This window comes from Thamnophis elegans, chromosome 9 (genome assembly GCF_009769535.1).
Source record: "Thamnophis elegans isolate rThaEle1 chromosome 9, rThaEle1.pri, whole genome shotgun sequence".
Classification (NCBI taxonomy): domain Eukaryota; kingdom Metazoa; phylum Chordata; class Lepidosauria; order Squamata; family Colubridae; genus Thamnophis; species Thamnophis elegans.
Window position 1 is genome coordinate 73998018 of NC_045549.1, and position 11419 is coordinate 74009436.

At 45.3% G+C, this 11419-nt stretch overlaps 1 protein-coding gene across 1 annotated transcript in view; it reads left to right on the forward strand.

Moving 5' to 3' along the window:
• The window catches only part of LIMCH1 (LIM and calponin homology domains 1), a 156028-nt gene extending 152686 nt beyond the window's left edge, over positions 1–3342 (forward strand). Inside the window, exons 13-14 of the mRNA XM_032223520.1 lie at positions 743–966; positions 3289–3342. Of these exons, the coding sequence (XP_032079411.1) occupies positions 743–937 (195 nt within the window). The 3' untranslated portion in view covers positions 938–966; positions 3289–3342. The remainder of the gene's footprint in view (positions 1–742; positions 967–3288) is intronic.
• Positions 3343–11419: the final 8077 nt, after the last annotated feature.

The window sequence follows — 11419 nt, forward strand, 5'->3', positions numbered from 1 at the left end:
GATGAGATAGATGATGGATGGATGGATATACATATAGATAGAGAGATGAGATATGATGGATGGATGGATGGATGAGTGAATGGATAGATAGATAGACAGATAGATGAGATAGATGATGGGTGGGTTGGTGGATGGCTGGATGGATGGATGGATGGATGGATGGATAGATAGATAGATAGATAGATAGATAGATAGATAGATAGATAGATAGATAGATAGATAGATAGATAGATAGATAGATAGAAGATAGATAGATATAAATATAGTTTTAGATAGATATAAATATAGTTTTAGATAGATAGATAGATAGATAGATAGATAGATAGATAGATAGATAGATAGATAGATAGATAGATAGATAGATAGATGATAGATAGATAGATAGTTTTAGATAGATATAAATATAGTTTTAGATAGATAGATAGATAGATAGATAGATAGATAGATGATAGATAGATAGATAGATAGATAGATAGATAGATAGATATAAATATAGTTTTAGATAGATATAAATATAGTTTTTAGATGGATGGATGGATGGATGGATGGATGGATGGATGGATGGAGATAGATATAAATATAGTTTATAGATGATAGATAGATAGATAGATAGATAGATAGATAGATAGATAGATAGATAGATAGTAATTCTATAGTCCTAACCATTTTCCTTCTCATTAGAACTAACCAGGATGGCCCGAGAGCCTTATAATTCTCATCTGCTTTGGGTTTCGAAATGCAGGTGGACGGAAAGATCGCGGTGAACGGAGAAGCCAGCAATGGGGTGGAAGCCGAGCCAGACAAGGAATGCCCAGCCTTCCTCTTCGAACCTTCCCCCAGCTTTTCAACCCAGTCTGACCCCGTGGCGGAATCCCCTGGGGCACCCACGGAAGGAAGCGCAGATTCCGTCCCTCCCGAGCCGGTTCAGAAGAGCTAATCGAACACGCTCTACCCAGAGAGCAAGTTGTAAGGGCCAAGATTCTTGGGTTACCGGGAGCTGGGGTGGGGAGTTCAACGGTTCTACAACTGCTTGTAAACTTAGGCCCGCAGGGAGTCTTCTTATAACTATTCACTTTTTGTTCGAAGTCAGTACAAGTAGTCCTCGACTTACGACCACAATTGAGCCCAGAATTCCTGTTGCTAAGCGAAACATTGGTTAAGTGCCCCCATTCTACGACCTTCCTTGCTGCAGTTGTTAAGCGAGTCGCTGCAGTTATTCAGTTTGTCGCACGGTTGTTAAGTGAATCGGGCTTTCCCCCCCCCTTGACTTGGCTTGTCAGACGGTCGCAAAAGGGGTTCGCGGGACACTGCGGCCGTCATAAATAGGAACCAGTTGCCAAGCGCCTGAATTTTTGACCACGTGACCATCGGGATGTTGCAATGGTCCCAAGGGCAAAAAATTGGACATAAGTCACTTTTTTCCAGTGTCGTAACTTTGAATGGTCACTAAGCAAGATGTTGGAAGTCGAGGAATACCTGCATCTGTTTGGCTCAACAAAGCAGCCCTTGAAAACATTTAAACCTTAATTAATTTGAGATCTTCCTTTACCCCAAAATTGCTTCTCTAAAAAGAAAGTCCAAGTTACCGAATCCTAAAAGCAGATTCAAACTGGTGTTGTTGTTGTTAGTCATGAAGTTGTGTCCCACCCATCGCGACCCCATGGACAACGTTCCTCCAGGCCTTCCTGTCCTCTCCCATCCTCTGGAGTCCATTGAAGCTCACGCCGGCTACTTCGGTGACTCCATCCAGCCCCCTCCTTCTCTGCTGTCCCCTTCTTCTTCTGCCCTCCATCGTTCCCAGCATGAGGCTCTTCTCCAGGGAGTCCTTCTTCCTTCTCATCAGGTGGCCAAAGTCTTTGAGATAGATAGATAGATAGATAGATAGATAGATAGATAGATAGATAGATAGATAGATAGATAGATAGATTAGAGATAGAGATAGAGATAGAGATAGAGATAGAGATAGAGATAGATGATATAGATATAGATAGATAGATGTTGTGAGTTGCAAAGTCATGTCCAATCCATCATGACCCCATGGACAACGTTTCTCCAGGCCTTCTGTCCTCTCCATCCTCTGGAGTCCATTGAAGCTCACACCGACTGCTTCGGTGGCTCCATCCAGCCCCCTCCTTCTCTGCTGTCCCCTTCTTCTTCTGCCCTCCATCGTTCCCAGCATGAGGCTCTTCTCCGGGAGTCCTTCTTCTTCTCATCAGGTGGCCAAAGTCTTTGAGATAGATAGATAGATAGATAGATAGATAGATAGATAGATAGATAGATAGATAGATAGATTAGAGATAGAGATAGAGATAGAGATAGAGATAGAGATAGAGATAGAGATAGATGATATAGATATAGATAGATAGATGTTGTGAGTTGCAAAGTCATGTCCAATCCATCATGACCCCATGGACAACGTTCCTCCAGGCCTTCCTGTCCTCTCCCATCCTCTGGAGTCCATTGAAGCTCACGCCGGCTACTTCGGTGACTCCATCCAGCCCCCTCCTTCTCTGCTGTCCCCTTCTTCTTCTGCCCTCCATCGTTCCCAGCATGAGTCTCTTCTCCAGGGAGTCCTTCTTCCTTCTCATCAGGTGGCCAAAGTCTTTGAGATGATAGATAGATAGATAGATAGATAGATAGATAGATAGATAGATAGATAGATAGATAGATTAGAGATAGAGATAGAGATAGAGATAGAGATAGATGATATAGATATAGATAGATAGATGTTGTGAGTTGCAAAGTCATGTCCAATCCATCATGACCCCATGGACAACGTTCCTCCAGGCCTTCCTGTCCTCTCCCATCCTCTGGAGTCCATTGAAGCTCACACCGACTGCTTCGGTGGCTCCATCCAGCCACCTCCTCCTCTGCCATCCCCTTCTTCTTCTTTTGCCCTCCATCTTTCGCAGCATGAGGCTCTTCTCCAGGGAGTCCTTCTTCCTTCTCATCAGGTGGCCAAAGTCTTGGAGTTTCCCCTTCAGGATCTGGCCTTCTAAAGAGCAGCCAGGGTGGATCTCCTCTAGGACTGACCGGTTGGATCGCCTTGCAGTCCAAGGGACTCAATGCAGGAGTCTTCTCCTCCAGCACCAGAGTCCAAAGGCCTCCATTCTTTGGCGCTCAGCCTTCCTTATGGTCCAACTTTCACAGCCATCCATTGCAACTGGGAAAACCGCAGCCTTGACTAGACGTTGTAGAGAGTAGTTTGATTGCGGCAGGATAGAAGTAGAACAAATGAATAGATTTCTTTGGCTTCTGCTTTAACCATAAATTCAATGTTTTCTGCAGGACTCCTGCACGGAAGAAGCTGAACTAGCCAGCCGAAAAGAAAGAACGGATTCGGAAAAAACATTTCTAGGTAGGGTCCTGCAAACGGGTGTTTTTAAAGTCTAGCAAACAGCCCTGTCTACAGAGCTCAGGGTTGAAGGGTGGGGTCCTTGGTGCTCTCTGAGCTTGGTGGCTTTCTTGCAGAGGTTTCATTACCCAAGTTGGTCACATCGTCAGAGCTAGAAGGGAGTGGGGTTTGTGGTGGTGGTTGTGGTGGTGGTGGAGGAGGAGGAGGAGGAGGAGGATAGAATTCTTTATTGGCCAAGTGTGGATTGGACACACGAAGAAGGAGGAGGAGGAGGAGGAGGAAGAGGAGGAGGGAGGAGGATAGAATTCTTTATTGGCCAAGTGTGATTGGGACACACGAAGGAGGAGGAGTGAGGAGGAGGAGGGAGGAGGATAATAGATTCTTTATTGGCTAAGTGCAATTGGACACAACAAGGAGGAAGAGGGAGGAGGATGGAGGAGGAGGAGGATGAGAAGAAGAAGAAGAAGAAGAAGAAGAAGAAAAGAAGAAGAAGAAGAGAAGAAGAAGAAGAAGAAGAAGGAAGAAGAGAAAGGAGGATAGAATTCTTTATTGGCCAAGTGTGATTGGACCAAACAAGGAGGAGGAGGAGGAGGAGGAGGAGGAGGAGGATTCGTAACTGGCTGACCAACCGCACTCACGTGTAGTCCTCAATGGAACTGCATCTTCATGGAGGGAAGTATAGCAGTGGAGTACCCCAAGGCTCTGTTTTAGGCCCAGGACTCTTCAACATCTCATCAATGATTTGGATGACGGAATAAATGGGGAACTCATCAAATTTCCAGATGACACCAAGCTGGCAGGACAGCCAACACTCCAGAAGACAGGCTAAAGATACAGAAGGATCTGGACAGACATGAACATTGGGCGCTCCCGATTGTGAGGTGAGAGCGCCACCTCTAGGCCACCACACCACTCAACTTACTTCTCAGTCCTGCAAGGAAATGAAAGAAATCCTTCTGTGCAGATCAAATAGAAGTTGTAACACAAGTATGAGCAACGTTACTAATAGAGTTTCTGTGGCTAAATGTGTTCTGGCTTCCTTAAAAAGCATGAAGCAGAGTCTTGGTCCCAGCAAAACCCCTTTTATTTACATGACTGTGAATTCCTTTCATTCGCAGCCAGCAAGGCTTGCCAAACAGTCTTTCCAAGGAATGTTATCAACACGAACCTTATCTCGTTTGGTGAGCTGCCAGATAATGAGTTCCAAACGCAGGGCAAGGCAAAACTTGGCACAGAGCTCTTATAGTTACAAACAGAACTTTCCACTCTTGAAACAATCGAAAGACAAATCTTTCCTGCAAAAGCCCATCCCTATTAACTCTTGGCTTACTTACTCCCAAGCGACCCCTGTTTTCTGAGTTGTTCTTGTCTTCTTGCAGCTCTGCGCAGGCGCCCACTGGGAAACAGGCTCCAGCTGTTCTTCTGCCTCACTTCTCTCTAGCTCCCCCTCTGGCCTCCTGACACTCGTCTGAGCCTCCCCCGCCCACCAGGACTGGCCCGTGTTCCTCCAAGAACCTCCTCACCGTCCGACTCCGCTGCCAGCTTTGCTAGCTGCTTCCGGCGGGCCCCCAACAAAAAGAGTCGCATCCGATTTTTCCCGCGCCCATCAAACAAGAAACGTTCAGAAACGACGGGAAAGACACCAGTGACTTATTCAGCAGCTGTGGATATAAATTGTGGGTCCCCTAAATTAAGAATCCCCAGAAAGTAATTAAGGAACTGCATGATTCGATAGGTAGCTATTTTCCTCATCAATGAATAATAAGGTGGTGGGCAAAACAGCCCCTCCTTCGTTTTAGCGTTTGCAATTTCAACCGCCGTCCGTGAAACCCAGCTGGATGCAGAAAATGATTTATTTTCTCCCGACGTGAAAGCAACTGGCCGGCTGTTTTCGGTAGCTGCTGCCCAGGATCCACATTTAAAAAATAAAATTTAACCTTCCAAAAGTGGAAGGTTAAAGAAAGCAGCAGCAAACGACTTTGGCACTGCTTGAGCAAGGGGTTGGGCTAGAAGACCTCGGAGGTCCCTTCCAACGCTATTAATCCGATGATGCCATGGAAACCTGTTCCTCATCGGAGGAGATTGGCTGCCCATAGGCACCACCTGCTGTTCAGCAGCCAGATTTTTATTATTTATTTATTTATTTTATGTATTATGATGATGGTCCCAAGTAGGGTCGTGAAACATCAGTCCTCCTCTCCCTCCTCCTCCTCTCCACCCCCTCCCCCCACTTCTACCACTGATGATATTCCCAAGTAGGGTCGTGAAACATCAGTCCTCCTCTCCCTCCTCCTCCTCTCCACCCCCTCCCACCACTTCTTCTACCATTGATGATGTTACCTAGTAGGGTAATGAAACATCAGTCCTCCTCTCCCCTCCTCCTCTCCACCCCCTCCCCCCACTCCTTCTACCAATGATGATGTTCCCAAGTAGGGTCGTGAAACATCAGTCCTCCTCTCCCCTCCTCCTCCTCTCCACACACCTCCACTCCTTCTACCACTGATGATGTTCCCAAGTAGGGTCGTGAAACATCAGTCCTCCTCTCCCCTCCTCCTCCTCTCCACCCCCTCCCCCACTCCTTCTACCACTGATGATGTGCCCAAGTAGGATAATGAAACTTCTGCAAAAAAAAAAAAAGCAATGGAACTCCAAGGACTCTTCAATCCTCCTCTCCTCCTCTCTCCACCCCCCCACTCCTTCTACCACTGATAATGTTACCTAGTAGGGTAATGAAATGTCTGCAAAAAAACAGGTAAGCTTAGAGAGCGAAAAGGACCCCACAGTCTTTTTCCTCTCTCCCTCCTCTGCATATTCTACTTCCTTCTACCACTGATGATGTTACCTAGTTAGATCGTCAAATGCCTGCAAGAAAACAACCAACCTCAGAGAGCAATAAGGACCCCAAGTTTCCCTCCTCCTCCTCCTCCTCCTCTCCTCCTCCTCCTCCTCTCCTCCTCCTCCTCCTCCTCCTCGGGCTCTGATAGGGCCATGACATCTATTGACTCTTAATCTGGTGCCAATTTGCAGTGACCGTTGATATTCTTTTTAAAAATATATATTTTTATTATTTTTACACTAGCTGTTCCCGGCCATGCGTTGCTGTGGCTCAGTCTGGGCATAGTGGGGCGCGGGTGGGTGCTGCCGTTGGTCAGGACTCGGCGGTGCTGGGACGGGCGAGGCTGTTTGGGGGAGACGGCGGGGGCAATCGGAAACATTGAAATGGAATCATGAAATATTTAGTATAGCGTGTGTTGCTTTTACGTCCACCAGATGGCGCTGGTTTTCAAAAAAGCATGTTTTTACCTGTCATCTATGTGTTATAATATATATATAAACATTTGCGTATTTGAATGCAACGTTGTGCCAAAATTTCAAAGCAATCGGTGAAGAGCTTTCGGAGATTAGCGATTTTGAACAAACAACCATTACATTTTTAGTTATATAGATTTAAAACAATGTAGTACCACGAAGTCGAAGTGACCCTACATTCACATTATATACAACTAGTCTCAACCATTAACTATATTAGCCTACTTAATACATTGTCCATCCTTCTGTCCAATCACAATATATACCGTTTGTTCCAGTCTTGTCCCCTTGCCTTATGCCAATCATAAAATCTGCTCCAGGCTTCAAAATATTCTGATTCCCCTTTGTTTGTAAGTTCCAGAGTGAGCCGTTGATATTCTTGTGTAGAAGTAAATCACGGCAGCTGATAAGTTAGTAGGATGGTTAAATGATTCTGGTTTTTCCCCCATTGACTTCAATCATCAGACAGTAGCAAAATCTAATCACGTGATCCCGGAATATAGCAGGTTCCACCACAAATACGCGGTAGACTAAAGCGCGCTCGACGAAAGCGCGTACGTGACGTCATCACAGCGCGACAAAAACACGCTGTGAGCGGTAAACTTAAAATTAACGCGTAAATCTAAACCTAACCCCCCAAACCTAACCCTAAACCTAACCCTAAGCCTAACCCTTAACCTAACCCTAAACCTAACCCTATACCTAACCCTTAATGCTAAACCTAACGCTAACCCTTAACCTAACCCTAAACCTAACCCTAACGCTTAACGTAACCCTAAACCTAACCCTAACCCTTAACCTAACCCTAAACCTAAACCTAACCCTTACCTTTATGTGAATCGGCTTGCTTTAAAAGCGCTTTTTAAAGCGCCCTTTTTCTCCGCGGTCGTATTTATCGCGCTGCTGATGAGGTCAGGTACGCGCTTTAATCGGGCGCGCTTTAGTGGACCGCAGTTTTGACGGGTCACGATATAGCAATGGTTCCCAGTTTGTGTTGTTTTTTTCCTTTTAGATCAAACTAGGGTTCGAATAAATTAGTTTTGTTTGGCCAGGTGGATGGCTAAATTTTCCTTTTCTTCTTTTCTTTGGTCTTTTCGTGGATTTAGGTCCAGCCCACGCGGAACCCAACACAATGTTTTCCTGTGCCAACCTCCTGGCGGCCAAAGGGGAGGCGGCTTCCTTCCGCAACCTTCCCAACCAAACTGACTCATGTCCTGAGCTGAATTCAACTCAAGAGGCGAAACCGCACGAAAGAGGAGAAGAGAAGGGGACAGAAGCTTCGGTTAGCCAGAAGGTAACTTAAAACGTGTGTCTGAGAAAAAAGTGAAATGTTATCTTCCTCTAAGAGAAATGTGTATTTTTCACAAATGAACACATGGGGAGAGGGAGGGAGATTTGGAGGGGGAGAGGGAGGGAGAGAAAACGGGAGGGAGAAGAGAGAGATTTTGGGGGAGAGAGAGGGAGGGAGATTTGGAGGGAGAGAGAAAGGGAGGAAGAGGGGAGGGAGATTTGGTGGGAGAGAGATGGACAGGAATGAGGAGGGAGGGAAGAGAGCTAGAGGGAGCATTGGAGGGAGGGAGGGAGAAGAGAGATTTGGGGGGAGATGGAGGGAGGGAGATTTGGAGGGAGAGAGAAAGGGGGAGAGGGGAGGGAGATTTGGGGGAGAGACGGGGACAGAGATGGACAGGAATAGAGAGGAGGGCAGGGAGAGAGCTAGAGGGAGGGAGAGTTGGAGGGAGGGAGGGGGAGAGAGATGGAGGGAGAGAGTCGGAGGGAGGAAGAGGGGGAGAGCGAGGTTTGGGGGAGAGGGGATGGAGAGGGAGAGAGATGGAGGGAGAGTTGGAGGAGGGAAGGAGACAGGGGGAGAGATGGAGGACAGAGAGGGGAGAGGGGCATAGGGAGAGAGTGGGGGAGAGAGATGGAGGGAGGGAGATTTGGAGGGAGAGGAGGAGAGAGAGAGAGAACGAGAGGGAGAGAGAGATTTGGGAGTACAAAAGGGAGGGAGAGAGAGATGGAGGGAGGGACAGGGAGAGAGTGGGAGGAAGAGGAGAGAGAGATTTGGAGAGAGGGGGTGAGAGAGAAATGGAGGGAGGGAGAGAGAGGGATGGCATCAAGCTCAGAAAGCATTAAAGACCCTATAATCCTGTTCCTCCTCCTCTTCCATCTCTCTGCAAATCCACCTCCCTTGCAGCCCTGATGACGTTACCTAGTCGGGTAACGAAACGTCTGCAAGGAAGAGAGCACAAAGGACCCCCCACTGTTCAACCGCGAGCCACAAATCTTCCCTTCTCTCGGTAGAACGTCAGTCCCTTCAGTGAATATTCCTGAAACGATCGAGAACGAGAATGCTGGCTTATGGTTTTGTAGAGAGCTACTGAGATGATATTGAGAGGAATACTCCGAAGCTGTCACAGAAAGAAAAAGAAAACAGCATTCCTAAAACCCGGTTAAGGACACTAGTCTTAGGAAGCGTTAGTACCGAGAAGTATTACGCTGGTTCTCGGTGACTCATTGAGATAGAAGGCCACGTCACGGGATTTGCAAAATTCAGCTACTATAGACTACTAGCTGATAACCCAGCACTCCTTCCGTGAACAATTTCTGCAATTTCTAATGTTGGATTTCCCCCCTTACCAGAGGCAGCCCCCTTGTGGAGTACTGTGAAGCCGTTACCATGGCAACTCCACTGCACTGTACAGTAGAAGCCATTTTACGGAAGTACAGTAGAAGCTGTTTTAAGGCACAACAGGCTGTGTCTTAGCAGAACACACACCCCGAGGGGTGTTAAGGGTGTCTTACCCCCCACAGTATTTTTTTCCAGAGAGTAAGTCATCCAAGTGTACCAAGTATGATTGAAATTGCTCGAGGCGTTCCAGAGTTATGCTGGAACATACATACATACATACACATTTATATATATATATAGATATATATATATATAGATATATTATATATAGATAGATAGATAGATAGATAGATAGATAGATAGATAGATAGATAGATAGACAGACAGACAGACAGACAGACAGACAGACAGACAGACAGAGATATGGATGGATAGATAGATAGATAGATAGATAGTAGATAGATAGATAGATAGATAGATAGATAGATGATAGATAGATAGATAGATAGATAGATAGATGATAGATAGATAGATAGATAGATAGATAGATGATAGATAGATAGATAGATAGATAGCTGATAGATAGATAGATAGATAGATAGATAGATAGATAGATTAGATAGATAGATAGATAGATAGATAGATAGATAGAGATAGATAGAGATAGATAGATAGATTAATAGATAGATAGATAGATAGATAGATAGATAGATAGATAGATAGATAGATAGATAGATAGATGATAGATAGATAGATAGATAGATAGATAGATAGATAGATGATAGATAGATAGATAATGATAGATAGATAGATAGATAGATGTAGATAGATAGATAGATAGATAGATAGATAGAGATGATAGATAGATGATAGATAGTAGATGATAGATAGATTAGATAGATGATAGATAGATAGATAGATAGATAGATAGATAGATGATAGATAGATAGATAGATAGATAGATAGATAGATAGATGATAGATAGATAGATAGATAGATAGCTGATAGATAGATAATAGATAGATAGATAGATAGATAGATAGATAGTAGTAGATGATAGATAGATAGATAGATAGATTGGATAGATAGATTAGATAGATAGATAGATAGATAGATAGATAGATAGATAGATAGATAGATAGATAGATGATAGATGATAGATAGATAGATAGATAGATAGATAGATGATAGATAGATAGATAGATATAGATAGATAGATAGCTGATAGATAGATAGATAGATAGATAGATAGATAGATGATGATAGATAGATAGATAGATGATAGATAGATAGATAGATAGATAGATAGATAGATATAGATTCTCAATAAAACATGCCTCTGGTTTTCCTGGTCTGAACAACTTCAGAAGAATAGTACTACTTCGACGATGTAGTAACGATGTTCTTTACGAATTGTTCCAGGTCCAGATAGATACCTTGGAGGCTCCGAAGCCAGGTGAAGACCTACCTTTCTCTCTTCTGGAGACAAGCCACGGGGCTTTGCAGGATGCCCCTTCAAGAGCAGAAAGGTAAATTTCCTAGCTAGGCATAAACAAATCTTCCATGGCTACTTTCTTTCCCCAAAACCAGTCCTGAAAAACCATAAATGACGCCGTGTTTCTGCATCCAGTAGTACAGGGGTGTCAAACTGGATTTCTCTGAGGCCGGATCAGCATTGTAGTTCTCCGCAGGCCGGCCGGGGTGGGAGTGGGGACGGAGAGGGAGATGGGACGAATGCCTTCTGTAGCACCCTCCCACGCTCCACGGCCCCTCTGCGCCCCGTTTTCAGCCTGGATGGCCTACTGCAGCACTCTGCCAGCCGAAAACGGGCAGCTCGTTTTGGCTGACAAGAGGCACCGCGGGCTGGTCCTTTGATATTACCAGGCCAGCTCCACGGGCCAGTGTTGTGGCTCGCCAGTGGAACTGGCAGCAGATTCGGACAGAGAGGAGGTTGGGGAGGAACCTGGACCAGTCCTGGAGTCTGACGAAGCTTCTGATGAGGGCTTTGTGTCGGAGGCAGAGAGGGGCCAAAGCCATCTGACCATTATCAGCGGAATCAGACATCAGTGAGGCAGAAGAACAGCTGGAGGCTGTTCCCAGTGTGGGCATTGCGCAGAGCTGCCAGATGA